This window comes from Scyliorhinus canicula, chromosome 2 (assembly GCF_902713615.1).
Source record: "Scyliorhinus canicula chromosome 2, sScyCan1.1, whole genome shotgun sequence".
In the NCBI taxonomy this organism is placed as follows: domain Eukaryota; kingdom Metazoa; phylum Chordata; class Chondrichthyes; order Carcharhiniformes; family Scyliorhinidae; genus Scyliorhinus; species Scyliorhinus canicula.
Window position 1 is genome coordinate 257,921,019 of NC_052147.1, and position 21,637 is coordinate 257,942,655.

Sequence of the window (21,637 nt, forward strand, 5' to 3'; positions counted from 1 at the left end):
ATCGCGTGGGAGCACGTGAACCCTGGCAAAATGGGAAGAGAGAGCCTGGGGCCTCCTCAGGGCCTCGCTCTGTGTGGACCGCTGAGCCAGAGGATTAAGACCTAGTCATCGTTGCTCTGTGTCTGTACATAATTATCTTTGCCTATTGTTAAACCCCCTTTGCAGTTACTGGGCATCTCCAGTGTATTGTCTCGAGCCACCACATTGACCATGGCATCGAGCCTGGCTTAGCCCAGCACCGTCCAAATAAAAAGCACAGGAAATTATGTCCCCCCCAATCTCTCTCGCAGCCCCAAACCTATAACCCGCTGTGTCTGCACTCTGCACGTATCCAACCTGGGGCAAGGCACTGCTTCACTCTCACGGGGAGAGAAAGGCCAACACACCAGCCCTTCCCAGTAGGGGACCACAAACCGGAGGAAGAACTGTCAAGACACTCATTGATTGAGTGGCGGCCTGGGAGGGAGGCCTGGTCCTCCTCAGCTCCAAGAGTCCTGAAAACAGATAAAGAGAGAGATCCATGTAAGGAGAAAAAACAAACACTACCCGAAGGACCTATGTAAGGAGAAAAGACAAACTCGACCTAAAGGAAGAGTCAGACAGGATAAAGTCCTAGGAAGGAACATTGGAACGGGAGTAGGCCATTCAGCCCATTGGGCCTGTCCCATCGTCTAATGAGATCATGGCTGATGGCTGATTTGCGACCTAACTCCATAAACCTACCTCTGGCCCATATCCCTTTATCAAACAAAAACCTATCTATCTTAGATTTAAATTTAACAACTGTGCTAGCTTCAACTGCTGTTTGTGGGAGAGAGTTCTTTCAGGAAACACAGGAGGTAGGGAGAGTCCCAGAGAATTGGAAAATGGCTAATGTAACATTCTATTTAAGGAGAGGGAGGCAGAAGACAGGAAATGAAAGGCCGATTAGCCTGACTTTGGTTGTTGGTAAGACTTTAGATTCTATTATCCAAGGATGATATCGCGGAGTACTTAGAAGTGCATGGTAAAATAGGTCTGAGTCAGCACAAATTCGTCAAGGGGAGGTCATGCCTAACAAATCTGTTAGAGTTCTTTGAGGAGGTAATGAAGAAGTTGGACAAAGGAAAGAAACTGCGCTTGTCGAGGAGACACAGCCAGAGTGAGGCACATCCAGAGTGGGAATTGCAACGTGGTAATTTGGTGCAGTGAGGTAATTCGGTGCAGAGTGAGAGAAGGTGCTTTTTCGGAGGTGCTTTTTAACCCTGGTAAGTGACTGGTAAGTAGTTTTTCTTTTCATTGTCTAATTTATTTATTTTTATTTTTAAATTGTAGTTGTATAAGTTTACCTAAGGTTTAAGACATGGCAGGAGATCCCAGACCCATGTCATGCTCCTCGTGTGCGATGTGGGAGCTCAGGGACACATCCACTGTCCCTGGCTCTATCACGTGCAAGAAGTGTGTTCAGTTGCAGCTCCTGTTAGACCGCTTGACGGCTCTGGAGCTGCGGATGGACTCACTTTGGAGCATCCACGATGCTGAGGAGGTTGTGGATAGCACGTTTAGCGAGTTGGTCACACCACAGGTGAAAGTTACTGAGTAAGATAGCAAATGGGTGACCAAAAGACAGAGCAAGAGTAGGAAGGCAGTGCAGGTGTCCCCTGCGGTCATCTCCCTGCAAAACAGATATACCGCTTTGGATACTGTTGGGGAAGATGGCTCACCAGGGAAAGGCAGCAGCAAGGTTCATGGCACCGTGGCTGGCTCTGCTGCGCAGCAGGGCAGGAAGAAAAATGGCAGGGCTATAGTGATAGGGGACTTGATCGTAAGGGGAATAGACAGGCGGTTCTGTGGACGCAATCGAGACTCCAGGATGGTATGTTGCCTCCCTGGTGCAAGGGTCAAGGATGTCTCGGAGCGGCTGCAGGACATTCTGGGGAGGGGTAGACATATGCCTATGTCGTGATGAACATAGGCACCAACGATATAGGTAAAAAACAGGATGAGGTCCTACAAGCTGAATTCAGGGAGTTAGGAGTTAAACTAAAAAGTAGGACCTCAAAGGTAGTAATCTCAGGATTGCTACCAGTGCCACGAGCTAGTCAGAGTAGGAATGTCAGGATAGATAGGATGAATGCGTGGCTCGAGAGATGGTGCAAGAGGGAGGGATTCAAATTCCTGGGGCATTGGGACCGGTTCTGGGGAAGGTGGGACCAGTACAAACCGGACTGTCTGCACTTGGGCAGGACTGGAACCAATGTCCTAGATGTGTTTGCTAGAGCTGTTGGGGAGGGTTTAACCTAATGTGGCAGGGGGATGGGAACCGATGCAGGAAGTTGGAAGGTAGTAAAACAGGGACAGAAGCAAAAGGAAGTAAGGGGGAAAGTGCAAGGCAGAGAAGACAGAGTCAAAAATCAAAAAGGGCGACAGTACAAGGTACAGCGACTGAGGGGAGCTCAGTGAATAGGCCCAGTAATACTAAAAGGAATAAAACTGGAGATGTTAAGATTCAAAATAGAGGTAAAAAAATCAACATAAGTGTACTTTACCTGAATGCTCGTAGTATTCGGAATAAAGTAAATGAGTTGATGGCACAAATCATCGTGAATGACTATGATTTAGTGGCCATTACTGAAACATGGTTAAAGGATGGTCACGACTGGGAGTTAAATATCTGAGGGTATCAAACTATTCGGAAGGACAGAGTGGATGGTAAGGGAGGTGGTGTAGCTCTGTTATTTAAGGATGACATCCGGGCAATAGTAAGGGATGACATCGGTGCTATGGAGGATAAGGTTGAATCCATTTGGGTGGAAATCAGGAATAGTAAGGCGAAAAAGTCACTGATAGGAGTAGTCTATCGGCCACCAAATAGTAACGTTATGGTGGGGCAGGCAATAAACAAAGAAATAACTGATGCAGTTATCATGGGGGATTTTAATCTACATGTCGATTGGTTTAACCAGATCTGTCAAGGCAACCTTGAGGAGGAGTTTATAGAATGTATCCGCGGTAGTTTCCTAGAACAGTATGTAATGGAACCTACGAGGGAACAAGCGGTCCTAGATCTTGTCCTGTGTAATGAGACAGGATTGAGTCATGATCTCATAGTTAGGGATCCTCTCAGAAGGAGCGATCACAATATGGTGGAACTTAAAATACAGATGGAGGGTGAGAAAGTAAAATCAAATACTAGTGTTTTGTGTTTAAACAAAGGAGATTACAATGGGATGAGAGAAGAACTAGCTACGGTAGACTGGGAGCAAAGACTTTATGGTGGAACAGTTGAGGAACAGTGGAGAACCTTCCAAGCAATTTTTCACAGTGCTCAGCAAAGGTTTATACCAACAAAAAGGAAGGACGGTAGAAAGAGGGAAAATCGACCGTGGATATCTAAGGAAATAAGGGAGAGTATCAAATTGAAGGAAAAAGCATATAAAGTAGCAAAGATTGGTGGGAGACTAGAGGACTGGGAAATCTTTAGAGGGCAACAGAAAACTACTAAAAAAGCTATAAAGAAGAGTAAGGTAGAGTATGAGAATAAACTTGCTCAGAATATAAAAACAGTCAGTAAAAGTTTTTACAAATATATAAAACAAAAGAGTGGCTAAGGTAAATATTGGTCCTTTAGAGGATGATAAGGGAGTTTTAATAATGGGAGATGAGGAAATGGCTGAGGAACTGAACAGGTTTTTTGGGTCGGTCTTCACAGTGGAAGACACAAATAACATGCCAGTGACTGATAGAAATGAGGCAATGACAGGTGAGGACCTTGAGAGGATTGTTATCACTAAGGAGGTAGTGATGGGCAAGCTAATGGGGCTAAAGGTAGACAAGTCTCCTGGCCCTGATGGAATGCATCCCAGAGTGCTAAAAGAGATGGCTAGGGAAATTGCAGATGCACTAATGATGATTTACCAAAATTCACTAGACTCTGGGGTGGTCCCGGTGGATTGGAAATTAGCAAACGTGACACCACTGTTTAAAAAAGGAGGTAGGCAGAGAGCAGGAAATTATAGGCCAGTGAGCTTAACTTCGGTAGTAGGGAAGATGCTGGAATCTATCATCAAGGAAGAAATAGCGAGGCATCTGGATAGAAATTGTCCAATTGGGCAGACGCAGCATGGGTTCATAAAGGGCAGGTCGTGCCTAACTAATTTAGTGGATTTTTTTGAGGACATTACCAGTGCAGTAGATAACGGGGAGCCAATGGATGTGGTATATCTGGATTTCCAGAAAGCCTTTGACAAGGTGCCACACAAAAGGTTGCTGCATAAGATAAAGATGCATGGCATTAAGGATAAAGTAGTAGCATGGAAAGAGGATTGGTTAATTAATAGAAAGCAAAGAGTGGGGATTAATGGGTGTTTCTCTGGTTGGCAATCAGTAGCTAGTGGTGTCCCTCAGGGATCCGTGTTGGGCCCACAATTGTTCACAATTTACATAGATGATTTGGAGTTGGGGATCAAGGGCAATGTGTCCAAGTTTGCAGATGACACTAAGATGAGTGGTAAAGCGAAAAGTGCAGAGGATACTGGAAGTCTGCAGAGGGATTTGGATAGGTTAAGTGAATGGGCTAGGGTCTGGCAGATGGAATACAATGTTGACAAATGTGAGGTTATCCATTTTGGTATGAATAACAGCAAACGGGATTATTATTTAAACGAAAAAATATTAAAGCATGCCGCTGTGTAGAGAGACCTGGGTGTGCTAGTGCATGAGTCACAGAAAGTTGGTTTACAGGTGCAACAGGTGATTAAGAAGGCAAATGGAATTTTGTCCTTCATTGCTAGAAGGATGGAGTTTAAGACTATGGAGGTTATGTTGCAATTGTATAAGGTGTTAGTGAGGCCACACCTGGAGTATTGTGTTCAGTTTTGGTCTCCTTACTTGAGAAAGGACATACTGGCACTGGAGGGTGTGCAGAGGAGATTCACTAGGTTAATCCCTGAGCTGAAGGGGTTGGATTATGAGGAGAGGTTGAGTAGACTGGGACTGTACTCGTTGCAATTTAGAAGGATGAGGGGAGATCTTATAGAAACATTAAAAATTATGAAGGGAATAGATAAGATAGATGCGGGCAGGTTGTTTCCACTGGCGGGTGAAAGCAGAACTAGGGGACATAGCCACAAAATAAGGGGAAGTAGATTTAGGACTGAGTTTAGGAGGAATTACTTCACCCAAAGGGTTGTGAATCTATGGAATTCCTTGCCCAGTGAAGCAGTTGAGGCTCCTTCATTAAATGTTTTTAAGGTAAAGGTAGATAGTTTTTTGAAGAATAAAGGGATTAAGGGTTATGGTGTTCGGGCCGGAAAGTGGAGCCGAGTCCACAAAAGATCAGCCATGATCTCATTGAATGGCGGAGCAGGCTCGAGGGGCCAGATGGCCTACTCCTGCTCCTAGTTCTTATGTTCTTATGTGACCTATTTGGATTTCCAGTCGGCCTTTGACAAGATGCAATATAGCAGGTTCCTAAATAAGATAAGAGCCCACGGTTTTAGGGGCAAGCTACTGCATGGATAGAGGATTGGCTGACTGGCAGAAGGCAGAGAGTGGGGATAAAAGGGTGCTTTTCAGAATGGCAGCCAGTGACTAGTAGTGTTCTGCAGTGTTGGCACTATGTTATGCTGTTTGATTAACATAAGTTGCTACTGACCATGGACGATGTTGAAAGACACTCCAGTCCTTGAAGTACGTTGAAAGGATTTATTCAGTGACAACAACTAGATAAATGAGTTCGACACTCTGCTGATCTAACTCTAGTAACTCAGTGATAATGACTAACTGTACAACTGGGATCTAGGCCACATGCGGTGACCCAGCCTGAGATCTAAACTATTCTGGTGCTAATCCTCCAGTCCCTGCCAGGAGTGTGGGGGAGGGTCCAGTGTGTGTCTGGTTTTATAATGAGTTGTGTACAGTAGTGCCCTCTAGTGATCGTGCCACAGCCGGGTGTTCTGATTAACCCCTTAGTTTCATGTCAGTCTACATATCATTTCAGGGTTGCTAAGTTTGCAGATGATACAAAGATATGTAGAGGGACAGGTTGTGTTGAGGAAGCAGAGAGGCTGCAGAAGGACTTGGACAGGCTAGGAGAGTGAGGTTATACACTTTGGTAGGAAGTATAGAGGCATAGACTATTTTCTAAATGGGAAAAGACTTCAGAAATCAGAAGCACAAAGGGACTTAGGAGTCGTAGTTCAGGATTCTCTTAAGGTTAACATGCAGGTTCAGTTGGCAGTTAGGAAAGTAACTGCAAAGTTAGCATTCATGTCGAGAGGGCTAGAATACAAGTGCAGGGGTGTACTGTTGAGGCTGTATAAGGCTCTGGTCAGATCCCATTTGGAATATTGTGAGCAGATTTGCGCCCGTATCTAAGGAAGGATGTGTGGCCTTTGAGAAGGTCCAGAGGAGGTTCACAAGAATGATCCCCGGAATGAAGAACGTCATATGAGGTTGAGAACTCTGGGTCTGTACTCAATGGTGTTTGGAAGAATGAAATTTAAAACTGAGAGGCCTAGATAGAGTGAATGTGGAGAGGATGTTTCCACTGGTAGGAGAAACCAGAACCCGGAGGGCACAGCCTCAGACTGAAGGGATGATCCTTTTAAAACAGAGATGAGGAGGAATTTCTTCAGCCAGAGGTTGGTGAATCGGTGGAACTCATTGCCGAAGGAGACTGTGGAGGTCAGGTCACTGAGTGACAGAGATAGATAGGTTTTTGATTAATAAGGGGAGCAGGGGTTATGCGGAGAAGGCAGGAGAATGGGGATGAGAAACATATTAGACATGATTGAATGGCAGAGCAGACTCGATGGGCCGAATGGCCAAATTCTGCTCCTATGTCTTATTCTTATGGTGTTCCAAACCTCTACCACCCTTTGAGTGAAGAGGTTCTTCCCAATATCTCTCCTGAGCAGTCTAGTCCTGTAGTTTTAGAATCTCCAACCAGTGAAATTGTTTATCTTTACCCCGGTTATGAGGGGCGGGGTTTCCCCCTTTACTGGGAGATCAGACCTCTAATAGACAGGACCAGTCGCATTTTGATATGGCACAAGGACGCAAATCAAACCGGCCTGTGGATCACCTCTGAGGGCACATCTAAGAGATGCTGGATTATTATTATTATATGCCGGAGGTTTCGTACCAAAGCCACTCCAAGCTCGAACTGACGCCGCCGCCCCAGTCTCCGCCATCGGTCCGAGCTGCGTGGAGAAGCTGATTTCTGGCGTAAAGGATGCCAAAATGCCAGATGAGGACCCACTACCCTCTGATTCCGAGGTCAACATGGACATATTGCCAGAGCCAACGGTGTCACCGATCCTGGCCTCCACGGCACCTATGACCTCGCCAAGACGCTCCACGCAGAGGTGCTGCTCCCTATTTTGGTACACGTACCGGATACCACACATTCGGCCCTCGACAGCCATTTCCGGGCCAGGACTCCAGAGGCACCGTTAGACATGGACATGGAAGCATCTCCAGACTTAGACCAGGGGGGAGAGATGTTATAACCCTCAAAGAAGGCATAAGATCAGGCCAATGGATTCCAGGTGGCCTCCTCTGAAGATTCCAGGTGACCTCCTCCGAATATGAGCTCCTCCAGCAACAAGTGGGCAGAGTTTCCCCCTTAACTGGGAGATTAATAAAATAATAATCTTTAATAATCTTTATTGTCACACGTAGGCTTACATTAGCACTGCAATGATGTTACTGTGAAAACCCCTAGTCGCCACATACCGGTGCCTGTTCGGGTACACGGAGGGGAAATTCAGACTGTCCAATCCACCTAACAGCAGTCTTTTGGGACTTGTGGGAGGAAATCGGAGCACCCGGAGGAAGCCCACGCAGACACGGGGAGAATGTATAGACTCCGCACAGACAGTGACCCAAGCCGGGAATCGAACCTGGGAGTCTCAGGCTGTGAAGCAACAGTGGTAACCACTGTACTACCGTGTTGTCCATTAGACCTCTAGTTTAAAAACCGTGACCTGGGAGAAGGCTGAGGAGACCCTTTGGGGAGTGGAGAGTATAATATTGTAAATAAATATAATATTTTGTTTTCTACCTGCCTGGTCGATGTGTACTGCTTTAGCGGATTCCACAGTTTTTGTTCAAAATCCGTGGAATCCTGTAGCTTTATTCAAAAAGCAGTTATCTAGAATCTCACCCTTCATACTTTAAACAAACTGTTATTGGTCCCTAATTGGACCTCCCCTCATGTCCTTGGGTCATAGAATCCCTACAGTGCAGAAGGAGGCGATTCGGCCCATCAGGTCTGCACCAACCTTCCGAAAGAGCACCCTCCCCAGGCCCATTCCCCCTCTGCGTAACCCCACCTAACCTTTTGAGCACTAAGTGGCAATTTAGAATGGCCAATCCACCTAACCTGCCCATCTTTGGGTTGTGGGAGGAAACCGAAGCACCCAGAGGAAACCCACGCACACACCTAGAATATGCAAACATCACACAGCGAATCGAACCCAGGTCCCAAGCGCTGTGAGTCAGCAGTGCTAACCACCGTGCCACCCTCTCTGGCCTGGGATCCTAATAATGTCAGTATTAAGAGTACATTTAACATGTCTCACTTTTTTCACTCCTTATTTTATTGGGGCCTAGGGAATGCTTCAATTACTATTGCCTTTAGTTAATTAAGTGACAAGATTTGATTATTTTAGTTTCCATATAAACATTACCACTTGCCAGGAAAAATAAGTATTTTCTCTCACATATTAGAACAAATGCATACATAGTTGAAGAACTGTTTTGTAAAACTGTCAACAGATACTAATAAAAATGAACTATTAATAGTCTACCCATAATTAGGTTTCTAAGGAAATAAAATACAGCTTCTAGGCCTTAAACCCTTTGAATGAAATTTTCCTGGCCTTGAGGTTTCTGGGGGTTTGGGATGGGAGATGCTGCATCACGATGGGTCTGTGACGGCAACATTTTCCAAGGGGCAGAGAGAACAGTTTTGACTGCCCACTCCATGGGGGTCAGCAGCCAATTCAAATGTTGAGGGCCACAATTAAGAGCGAGTTTGTGGTCTTGCCAGCCTCCACTCCACATGTAGAGGCTCTCAGCTCAAGGCAGTGTCCCTACGGCAGGCTAGGGTCCATTGGAGTTGGAGGCCCCATGCCACAATGACGGGCACTAGGGCAGGAAGGGTTGCATCTACATCCGAACTATTCCAGAGTGATTTCCCATCCGCTCTGAGGTTTCGGCCTTCAATCTTTTGAATTGGATTCATGCCTCCACAAGCACCTCCATGTTGTCCTCAAAGTCCCTGACCTGCCTCAATGCTGCCCCTCTCAGTGGGACTACCAAGGCTCTGGAACTGCCAGACAACCATCATTCCACGAGCTTGCCTTCTGGTAATTCTAAACTGTGAAGGAAACAGCCATACTAATTCCAACTTGGAGAATTCAAATCAAATCAAAGACAACATTGAACCAGTCTAAAAGAACAATTGAAAAATTATGTCTGGTACTAAAACGGTGCATCTGATTCACATCTTCTAGACCCTAGAAACTATGTCACCAGCTTTAATGGCTGAATAATTTCTTGCACAGCTTCTATACTGAAGTGTCAGCTTTGTTAATTCCCAGCAATTACACCATTACTTTAAACTGAAGATTAAAAATAAGTATAAATTGACTAGGTGCAGTGTGTAAAATGAAAGCTGACAATTCTGACCTTTTTAAAGATGATACTCGGTCAGCTATTTGTAGCTTAGATACGCTGTATGCAATATTTAGAAAGGTAATATCAATTCTTCTGTACAAAGTCAGTCAGAATTTTTGTTTAGCACAGGGCATTGACTGCACTTCGGTATAAATACAATCAAGAAATTAAGAATATATTTAATTCTGTATGGAACTAAAGAAGGCTGCAGTCTGTCGAAGAAAATTTGATCCACTACATTAGTCCTAATAAGTGTGATCTGGAGAATATGGCAAACAAGGAAAAGTCAATATAATTTAGAATTTGACCATTGTTATTATATCCCTTCATGTTTGCTTTGGCTCTTTCAAATTAAGTAGAGGTCCATCCAAATGGTACTTTTCTTCCAATTACAGAGATGTCTGTATTCCATTTAGATTCATTCTCTGTTCTGGTGAAAGATCGCAGACCTGAAACTTTAACTGTCTCCCTCTCCTTGGATGCTGCCAGAGCTGCAGAATATTTCCAACATTTTTACTCTCTATATTTTGCGCTCCTTTTTCACAAAAGAAGATTCAATCATTACACAATCCTTTAACATACATATTATTTTCTATGACGGATTACTTTTGTGGCAAAACTACTTGCTGCAGGCCTAAATGGAATGTGACTATGGAAAGTAAAACCTTATTGACTAGCCCCACTGAAGACTAGATCTTCAATTTTTTTTAAATACCTTGTGTTTTATCCCTCACAAGTGGTAATAGTTTCATACAAATCACTTAACAAGTTCCAAAATAAATATCACAACTTTTATTACATCTCCAGTTGCAACACTCAAACAATACCTTTCCTTATCAATTGATACACAGCAGCTCCCCTCCATGACTACAATCCAAATAGCAGGCCTCAAAACGTTTAAATATATATTAGCTTGTTAACAATGCCCTGGACTATTTTCTATTCATGTATCCTAGACGGTTTGTGAATATTTTATTGTAAATTTTGTTTAATGCAAACGAGGGATAAGTTAATGTTGAAAACAAAGATTGATAAAATGGGTTGCATTATCAATTGCTGTCATTTTGAAACAATTAAGTTTGCAAATCTTATTTTAACATTTTTATACATAAATGAATATTTCAACATTTGTCTACAGGTATGACTTAATCCAATGTTGTGAACAAAAATATTGCACATGTAAGATAATGAAAACATTTTCCTCACCCAGAATTTTATTTGAAATACCAGCAGCTTTTGGTTTGATTTTGGTGGCAGGATTGCACAACGCGTTCCCACAAACAAACTGCTAGCAACCACAAAGTAAGATTTCCAGATATGCTAAATTTACCTGCGAGGATGACTCACCTTTTAAACCAGGTTGTGTGAATCCAGCAAGTTTACATCAGGGTTACTGCTGGCTAAGAGAGAACTGCACTTCAGGGACTGGCAATGGAAGCACTAACATTAATAGAAAAGGATTGTGATGCATATTGTTTTTCAGTCAGGGCAATTGTGAAAACATTAAATCTAGCCTTCTGCTCTTGTCCAAAAAGCAAGAAAGGTGGCGGGGGAAATTGCCAATGTCTTCTGCTTGATCACTATCCACTGACCCCTTCTGGAAAGTGTCTTTAAATGAATGTTAGTTAAAAGCAGGAACATGTTACTCTATTAAAGGAACTAGATAAATGCAAATTTATTTTTGTTAAGCAGGGACAACCTCTATGGTTGACTAGCTTTCTAACAGACTCGGCTTCGATCTAAAGACTGCTCGGGGTGCAAGAGTGCAGCCAGCACCATGAAGACCATATCCACAGGATGAGCCTCCATCTTCTAGAAAGGAGGGAAGAAAACCAGATGAGAGAAAAAAAAAATGGTACATTCAGGAGCATTTCCAAAATCCAAAGCCACGTGCTTTATTTGTAAATTGTGTCAGCCACCACATTCCGAGTTGTTACCTCACATAACTAGAAACCAGTTCTGCAAGAGAGATTGGGATAATTTTTGAATGTGTTAAGTTCATCTCTAATGAATTTTTAAAAATCAAATGAATTTTTAAAAAAATTAAAAAATTAAAAACACATGTTGTTCTTTACATTTTAACTTATTACTGAATGCCCACCAACTTTCATTAACGAAAACACTGCAATACTGAAACATAATTTAAATATGTACAAAGAAAAGCCTTTCTTTATATTTCTAGCAATCTGAGTTAAAATTGTTTTTCCTTTCAGAGAGCTGTTTTCCCCACCTCTCTCATTCCCTGACACTTGTTAACTCCCTGTCATAGGTGCCAGCTGTTCTCTGGTACCTTGCTCAGGCAGCCATAATCTATGTATGAAATTTGTAGTATCAGTTGGCTAATTCATCAGTAGTTACAGCTGAATCCGATTTTATTTTCCCTCATCAACTTGTACCCCCACACACCCTAATTCAGCAAGAGCCACTGGAAAATAATCAGCAGTCAAATATTTGGGTTAAAGAAGAGAAAATCAGCCAAACAAAAATTGAACTTGTACCAACAGGACCAGTACTTGACTAATTTAGCATGGACAAAGGATTAAATCTGGTCATCCCTATATGTCTGATAAATTTTGGAACACAATTTCTAACATTATGGAGGAAAAGTGTTGATCGCCAGTTCTGCCTGTGAATCAGTGAGAAGGGATCATGAATGTACAATTGTCATTCTGGGAGTCAGGAAGAAATTGCTTGATTCAGAAACTTGTTGAGAGTCTGGGAGTGGCTGCAAGACTGATCCAGGAAAATATCACCTGAAAGATCGAAATGAAATGACAGCAATGTATATGGGATGATCAGATTAGGAGAAGGAAAAACCAAGTGACAAGTTTTGCAATGTTTCTTCCAAACTATGCCAGCTGATGCCGTAACTTTGTGCTATGGGTTTTTGAAACATTTTAATTAGGGGACCGATTAGGTGACCAATATGAAATCAAGTTAGAGATCTATAAACTATAATACCTCACATACGCAAAATATTTTAGACAGACGCTAGTCTCTCTTATCACTCTGACACACAACTGACTTCTCAGAACAATGGTTCTTTCAAAGGGGGGAGGGGGCAGGTGAAAAAGGAGCTTTTGATGTAACTTTTAAGCTCTGACCTACTGATTACTGTAAGGGTTGTCTAATTGGAACTCAGTATTACCTATGCCACCACTGGCCATATAGTATTTGCCGTTGAGACTGGGTACAACTAAAATCAATGATTTCGCAACATTTCCGTCCACTCCGACATTGAGCACAGCAGCAAAAGAGCGCAATTTTTGTTTTGCACTTGTGTTCGAAAAGCTTCCTTTCAGGGATTCCAGTTGATCCTCCCGTTTCTTTTATCCATCAACAGAAAGGGAGAGATGAAATCCTATACATTTGACCCGTGGTGCATTCTTCAAGAGAGAGAGCAGGCTTTGTGTTACCGTGTACGCCATTTCTGAGCAGCAATTTATGAGTCACCAACGATGTGTTTTGTTTAATTACGAGCGAATGTAATCGAAGGGTTTCAATTCCCTTCAATACATTCTTGGGTCGAGCATGCGGAACTGCGGCGGAATAAAATAATTCAGAAGTGGAGTTGGCCACCTGACATAAAAGTAGGTGGCTGCAAACGTACTCAGCTGATTGCTTGGCCCCCGCCTCAGTCCAAATAGTCCAAAAACAGAAAGAATGTAAGGCAGTGTAAATTCCTAATGAGTTACAGCACCAAATCCGTCTGGGGTTACAATAGCGGATGATTTGAGAACTCACTGCCCGGGTCTGATTAGCATTTGCCCTCGCTCCCCTCACCTTCCCATTTCATGTCGAGGGGGGCAAAACAGTAACATGTAGCAGCACGGGGCTGGCATCGAAAGAATATATATTTCCCGCAAGAGACAGCTAGTCGAAGAATCTTATTACCCTGAATATTGATTTGGCTGAGCTGGAGGACAAGGATGATGGAGGAAAAGGGGAGGGAGGGTGGATGGATGAGAAAAACTATCTCTCGTGGTGTGTGTCAGGCTGAAGTGCAACAATAAAAGCGCCACCTTTTCAAGAGAAAGGTAAATTGGCCGAGTGCAACTTTCTGTGCATGTGGTGGGGGCTGAACAACATTCCAATGCTGTGCACCCACCCCGTGCGCGCGCTTGCACCCAATCAGCAAATTCCTTTGATGAGCGCCTTCATGGCCGATCTGACGTTCCCCCTCCCCCTCAGCCAACCCCCGTGGCGAATGTTTGTGGATTCGCCGGGAGTGCACGTCAATCATCGCGGGGGGGGGGTGGGCAGGCGGCTTCGCCTCAGTCAGTCCTGATGCGCACGCGCACGCGCGGTCGTGCCCACCCCCGCTGCAAGAGGATTAGTCGGCTTCCAATAATAACCGCGCGCCTTTTTGTCTCCCCCGCCCCACTGGAGGAGGCGACACGGCACGCAGCGCAAGGGGAGAGTCCTTAATTGGTCGGAAGAGATGTCAATCACTCTGTGCCGAGGGCGGGGACGAGGCGGTGAATGGCGTGGGGGTTGTCAATCAAAGCCACTTTCCTCCCGCCCCTCGCTCCTGCTGTTGTTCTGGAGGCGGCACCTGACAGCGCGAGCCCGTACTGTCGTTTTTTTTTGGAAATCCTCCTCGAGGTGGGCGGGAGCAAAGCGGGGGGGTTGGGGGGTGTGAGCGTTGTGAGCGTTCGCCAGGGGGGGAGGGGGCAAGGAAACAAAAACAACTCAACGCCATTTTGGACTTAGGCCTACTTCGCTAATTATGAATTCCGGGAGGCTTCGAGTACACCATTCTCGTCAAAGGAGCTGAAGATTTGCATCGTAGCTTTTTCTCCCCCGCCCTCGTCTCTTGCCAATCCCTCCCCTTTATGTGAATGGCGGTTGTTTCTTTACATTCTCTCTCAAAATCATCCTTTGACGACGTTGTCGATTCTTCCCCAGCTCCGTCTATTTTGTCTGCTGGCAGAGATAAAGCTGACAACCGGAGTCCGATGGTGTTGCTTAAAATTCCCCGTCTCTCTATTTTTTTGAATGAAGTTGCCCACTGAAGAGCGTGTGTAGGGGGAATTTTGCTACGAGGTGGACCGCTGCCAGCAGCAGCAAGTCGGGAGACGTGGAGTCGCAAAGAGATTTCTTTTTCTTCTCGGCGATCGCCTTGTTCTAAATTACCTATTTTCTCCTGAACATATATTAACAAAAAACGTTATCATGGGAGCTGGTACCAAACTTGCGTTTGCCGTTTTTCTGATTTCGTGCTCCTCAGGTAGGTGATAGTTTTTTTTTGTTTTGGAGGGGGTTTTTAGGAGTGGGTTCCGTCTCTCACAAATGTTTTTTTTTTAAATCGACCATTCGTGCACGTAAATCTTGGATGTGGTGTGATATTTGTTGTTTCGTGGACATGTTTGCGGGAGGAAAATAGCCCGCTTATGATTCGGCGCAATTTAATTGCCATCGGAGGAGTAAATTCAGCCAGTTTGTGGCGTGCATGTGCGAGTTTTTGTAGTGTGGTGTTGGGGGTGTGTGTTTTAATGTTGATCCACGAGCTCAAGGTGACTGATCAGTACAAAGGCAAACTTGCTAAATGCGCAGACAAACGCCCGGGGGTTGGCTTTATGCTCTCGTTCTTGAGCGTTGCCCCGGTCTTCTAACCATAAACCCAGCCTGATTGCAAGTCGGTGTGCGCGGACGACATTTATTTCGCATGGAATTTGTGCCACCAAGTCAAAATCCACCTTCAAAGTGCACGCGTTTTCTTTTTATGAACCGTGATTGAGAGTGCGTGCCCCGCTTGAGTGGAAAATGTGTCACGCTTCTTGGTATTGCTTGATTTGTGAAACAAGTACCTGTGACAAATTGATTGTGAAAAGTTTTCATTTATTCCTCCACTTTCTCTTCTCTCTGACTCCCCCCTCCCCTCCATCCCATGAGCGTAGCCGTATATGTGAGTATTGTGAAAGGTGACAGATGAAGAGACTGTGGACTATGCATCAAGGTCTCCGCCCATTAAATTTAACTTGGACACAAGTTAAATTTTAATGGTTTCTTCTAATTGTTAAGTAAGCGATACGTTAGTTGGGCACGCCGTCAAATGTGGTATATCCATTGCTGGAATCGATCAAGACGGGCTTAATGTGCTCTGTTTTTAAATAAAGCAAGCTTTTTCTTTCACGGTTGGCTTTGAAGCCAGTCGTTAGTATTTCGCCCCGTTTATCATTGTTCACCCGTTTTGGAGATATTGATGCGACTTTTGCAATAACTGCTTTGGTTGGAACGAACTGTAACAACGTCACTAAATCTTTAAAAAGCTGTTTTGATTGAAACTGTAATGCAGGTCGACACTGCACAGCCCGATTTGAATCCATGTGTTTTATTTGGGCATTAAATGTGTGTAAGAAAATTGAATCCTTGAGATGAAAGTCCATGACACGTAGCTGTTTTTATGCCATGCTTGTTCTCTGATCTTCGTGTTTGCCTCACTCGTAGCCGTTAGACGATTTAATCGCTATTTAATTTTCAATGCTTAATGGTAGAACACTGGCAGTTCCTTCACACACGTCCTTTATGAATTTCTTTTGCTCGCCTTAGTCTTAATCTGCACAAATGTGGAAACTCTCTGCACTGTTTAGAACTAGATCGACGTTCTGGGGAAAGTAATTTTTCCAAAACGTTTGAAAAGTGTGGGCAAAACTGATTGTAGATCAAGACAATTCAGAATGCCCGATGGATGTAATTTGCTGTCAATTGTCACATTCTACTCTTATTAAATATTTCGACGCTTTTAAACTTGCTGTCTGCAACTTCTAGTTTGTGGAAAATGATTGTTTCCATATTTGCGCGGTGAGTGGTATGTTTGTATACAACAATGAATGTAAAATCAATACAAAATAACGCAGTCAAAAAGATTTGATTAATAGACGTTGGCAAATCCAATTTACGAGTTTGTTTATTTATAAAAGTAACCATGTTAATTTATCACACCGACACTTTCAGCACATAGATTTAACGCGCATATTATTTTCTGTTCGAGTTCGTTATTTTTCTGTGGTACACATTGCGTTTTGAGCATCTACTTTTTAAAATATCGAAAAGCAGTTGTCACTTGTTTTTACGAGTCCACGTACGGCTACGTTGTTTTGGTTGATTTATGTTTTGAGTAGACCCTTTTGTGGTATGGAGTGGGAACCGTGGCCAGCCGAGACCAGCTAAATGCATATAGCTTTTCACTCAGTACAAAAGTGTAGCAGGCCGCAATTTTTCTTTTGTCTTTTTTGAGTTCACGTGAAACGGGATACGACACACAAATGATAGTTTGGTTTATAAAAAGACCACTTGAAGAAAAGTGATTTGGGGGAGGTTGAATTGTTTCTGTGCAACCAGCTTATTGTAGTGCTCAATTTACAATATTTAAAATGGCTAAAAGTGATAAATTAATACTGTAAATTTGATTCTGACCATCCGACCAAGTTTAGCGTACATAATTTAGATTTCATTTTTCTGTATAGTTTACTTAATACTTTAATACTAGAAAATACAGTTTGTATTATGTAATGACAACTCTAAGCTTTAAAGTAGTCAGCAGTTGGCTTATTGAGAAGATTGATATTTTACTCAATTTGCACGAGTTGCATAATCTTTTGCATTGCATACGGACAATTTTTCAAGTCACCAATTATAAGATATTCTCTAAATTGTAACTGTTTTCTAATGAATGTGGACATTGTAATTTGATATTTGGTCATGAAGAAAGTGTGATCTGATTTTAAAATATTGTGATGTGTTCATATGGACTTCCAGAAGTAACTCAATAATTTACTCGAATCAGACTTTACCAACTACATCATGCATTACGGTGTGATGTAATTGTTCATATTAGAATTGTTAAACTACTTCAGGACACTGGGTTTGGCATTGCCGTGGTGAAATGGTGTCATAGTCTGGCCCTTCCACATAGTAAAATACATGGTGCTGCACACTTGTATGGTTGGCATGTGTTTCTGTCACAGTTCAAGCTGAAGTATTGTATAACTATTGTACTTTTTAGTGACTGCTGTTAGTTTCATAATGTTTTAAAATACATTTTTATATATACACTGTGGATAAATTTATACCTAGGGCTTGAGTGTGGGGGGGGGGGGGGGGGGGGGGGGGGGGGAGAAATCCAAAGCAATGCAACCACAGAGAATCCAATGGCATTTATATAATCACAGAGATTTGTAGATATCGAAATATTGGATAGGTGTTGTTTATCAGTTTTGTAGCAGATTCCATTCCCATGTATTTGATTCACCTGTTCACCTTTAGGGACATTGAGACAACAGTTTTGAACTTCAAAGAAAAATGCAGCAAATTGCGGTTTCGATTATTGACCCTTTAACCATTGGATTTGAATTCAAAGCCATCTTGGGACAAGAAATGTCTCTTCTCCTGATTGTTTGTTTTGGAAAACCGTGAATGTTTCAACTGAGTTTTTATAATGATTACAGTACAAGTGTAAAGAATCTCTTACTCTTAACAATAATCGAGTTTTTTTGCAGTTGGAACTGCTGGTGTAGGATGTGGAAGTATTGTACTGCACTAAAAGCCATGATGGAATTTGGAGTTAAACTCTCAAGTCCTTTTTAAAATTTCATGTGTAAAATCACATTTTTATAAAATACTAGTTGTAAAATAGCCAATCACTAGAGTATTGTAATAGTCATATCGTACTTCTAGATACAGTACGATATCTAGAACTGGAATGAAACCAATACCAAACCCACTGAACAAATCTGCCACTTTATCATGGGAGGGGCGTTTACTACTGTGCTAAATGGTTAAGCTACATTGGTGCAGTGAAATGGAAGCTTTAAAGTGATTGTAGCTAAACTTTGGGAATTTATCTGGGCACATAGTTTCTTATTTGCCTGAATTTAGCATTCCTACAATTTGCATATTACCTAATTAATCCTTAATTAAATTTTTTTTAAGTATTCCAAATATTGTTATCAAAATAATTTTGAATTCTTGTTCTCTCTTTACCTCCCACCACCACTTCCTCAAATAAAACACTGACTGGAATTAAAATTGCCCAGTGGCAGACAGGTGTATGGTATGGATATAGCCTTTAAAATTGGTGACTGTATTCAGAACATTCATATAATGTCATATTAATGTGGAAATTTAGAAATAAATACTTAATTGAGTTCAATAAACGTATTGGTGCTGATTAACAAACAGCAGTGACTACACTACAGAAGTTCACTATGGCTTGAAGTTGTGAAAGGAGTTATGTAAATGCAGGTGTTTTGCTCTGTTGTCATAGAATCCAGTGCAATAATAGGAGATTCTGGAATAAATCTCAAGAAAAATTCCCATGAGGTATTCCCTTAAAATAAAATATCAGAATATTGCAGATATCGTTTGAGTAGTATTTTGTGCAACCTTCGCTGATGGGATGGCAGACTTTCAGCATTGGCATTTTATATCTGAGGTTAAGTAATCTTTTCTCTACACCCTAGCTATGACTGTAATACTACATTCTGCAGTCTCTCCTTCCTTCCCTATGTACGGCATGCATTGTCTGCATTTAATGCAAGAAACAATACTTTTCACTGTGTACTAATACATGTGACAATAATAAATCAAATCAAAATGTCACCTAAATGAGTGCATTTTTTTCGCAATGTTGTTGCATTTCTGTGGCGGTCATATCGCAAGTGTATGACAGGGGCTGGTTTAGCTCACTCGGCTAAATCGCTGGCTTTTAAAGCAGGCCAGCAGCACGGTTCGATTCCTGTACCAGCCTCCCCGGACAGGCGCCGGAATGTGGCGACTAGGGGCTTTTCACAGTAACTTCATTGAAGCCTACTCGTGACAATAAGCAATTTTCATTTTTCATGAGAAGTAATACATGGTAAGTGACATTAAAAAATGTCAATTCATGCTGTTCAACCACAGTGTATGTTCCATTGGATTAGTATAAAACAATGATCCTAATGGGCACATTGTTTATGATTTCTTACTGTACAAACGTTCTGCCAATGTTATAATGTTGAACCCTGGTTTTGGATTCTTTATTTGTAATCAAAATACACTTCAGAATATGTTTGACAATTTGTTCATGAATCTAATTAACTGCATCCCTGTATTAACAAATTCCTTTAGTGAAGGTTGTGTGGAGAATTTGGTACTGCATAAATGAAACCATTTAAAACAGATAAATTGTAAATAATTTGCTTTGCTGTTGATTCATCTATAGTGATACTTTAAATTAAACTTTTACTTTATTCCTTATACAAGTGCAGCGGAATTTTCAATCTTCATTTTTGTTTTTGTTTCTTAGCATGTGTGCACAAATGTGTTTGTACATTTACATTAACTTAAAAGTAAAGTAAGGCATTTTCAAATACCAAGCGTGCCATCTTTGTTTTTCTTCCCTAGCGTGCCAAAATTTGTGTACTCTATTTCTAGAATAAAGCCACACAGGATGTGTTGGCAAGTACAACCAATGTTGCTGCCAGGAAGGTTTACTTCAGAGCAAATAATTGCATACGGTGGTACAGGGATAACAGTTTTGCTGCACACAAGTGAAATACTGTAGTAAAAGCTTTGACCCATTTCACAATTTGAAAGAACACAAAGTATATCATTTGGAGAATAAATCTACTGGTCTCATCTGTCTCTATCTCTCGTCTGCTGCGCCATTTACAATATCTTCAGTCAGAATACAATCTTTATCCACTTTTATATTTGCTGTACAGCCGGCAGACTGAAGTATGGTGCCACCGGCAATCTCATTCCACTCTTAACTGAATCATAGGGATACTCAATCCCACTTTATTTTGCAGAACAAAGTATCGTTTTCTGCTTTGTGGCAGTCATGTTGTAACTAACTGTCTTTCTTTGGACACTTGATAGCTATGACACTGTGGGTGGCAGCTAGATAAAGACCAGTCCCACGTGTGGGTTGGTGAGTGTACTTCCTGTTAATTCCGCTTTTATTTTGCTGTTATCATTTTTTTATCCATGGATGATTTATGGGCATGTATCTTTGGAGAATGAGGAAGTCGGAAGCTACAGGAGAGAACACTGTTCACTGTTGCTAGTTTGAATAAGAGCTTCAGACTTTTCAGCATCAGAGAGAAGGGGTGCGACTTGGTTTGATTGTGTGTGTTAAATGAAGCAGATTTTATTACTAGGTGAAGCTTATTTTGTAGGCAAATGGAACATTTTCTACTTTTGGCATCAACTGTCGTAGTACTGGACAGTCTCATTTCAGCATAAACCGAAGGAATTTAAAAAAAATTAAGTGAGTTTGCCAATTAGTGCTAAAAACTCATGGGTTGGTTTTCAAATTTTTAAACCCATTAGAGATGAGTCTAATATTCAACACTTCTAAATGGTGGGAGAGTGAGAACCAAAGATTTACAGCCCATCACTTCTGTGGCTCTGTGCCACCTGAATTCCACTTCCAGCTGTTGGGTTGTAGTCCTGTAGTTACAACAATTCAAAAATCGCGGAAATGTAGAAGAACCAAGAGACCTTAGAATGCATGTCCACAAATCCCTGAAGGTAGCAGGACAAGTAGATTAGGTGGTTGAGAAGGTACACCCGAATTGTTTCCCTTACTAGCTGAGATACAGAATGCAAGAGTGGGGAGGTTATGCCATATCTATATTTGTTCAGTTCTGGCCATTACCTATAGGTAGGATGTGATTGCACGAGAGAGTATAGAGAAAACCTCCTTTGGTGTTGTGAGAAATCTTTTTAATAATCTTTTTATTGTCACAAGTAGGCTTACGTTAGCACTGCAATGAAGTTACTGTGAAAAGCCCCTAGTCGCCACATTCTGGCACCTGTTCGGGCACACAAAGGGAGAATTCAGAATGTGCAAATTACCTAACAGCACGTCTTTCGGTACTTGTGGGAGGTAACCAGAGCATCCGGAGGTAACCCATGCAGACAGTGACCCAAGCCGGGAATCGTACCTGGGACCCTGGAGCTGTAATTCAACAGTGCTACCCAC

At 42.3% G+C, this 21,637-nt stretch overlaps 1 protein-coding gene across 2 annotated transcripts in view; it reads left to right on the top strand.

Moving 5' to 3' along the window:
- The first annotated feature begins 14,324 nt into the window (after nucleotides 1-14,324).
- Nucleotides 14,325-21,637, top strand: part of LOC119962101 (activin receptor type-2A) — a 197,041-nt gene continuing 189,728 nt past the window's right edge. The window contains exon 1 of one of the 2 annotated variants that reach the window (XM_038789970.1): nucleotides 14,325-14,896. In XM_038789970.1, the coding sequence (XP_038645898.1) occupies nucleotides 14,842-14,896 (55 nt within the window). In that variant the 5' untranslated portion in view covers nucleotides 14,325-14,841. The remainder of the gene's footprint in view (nucleotides 14,897-21,637) is intronic. The other variant, XM_038789969.1, reaches the window with a different exon arrangement.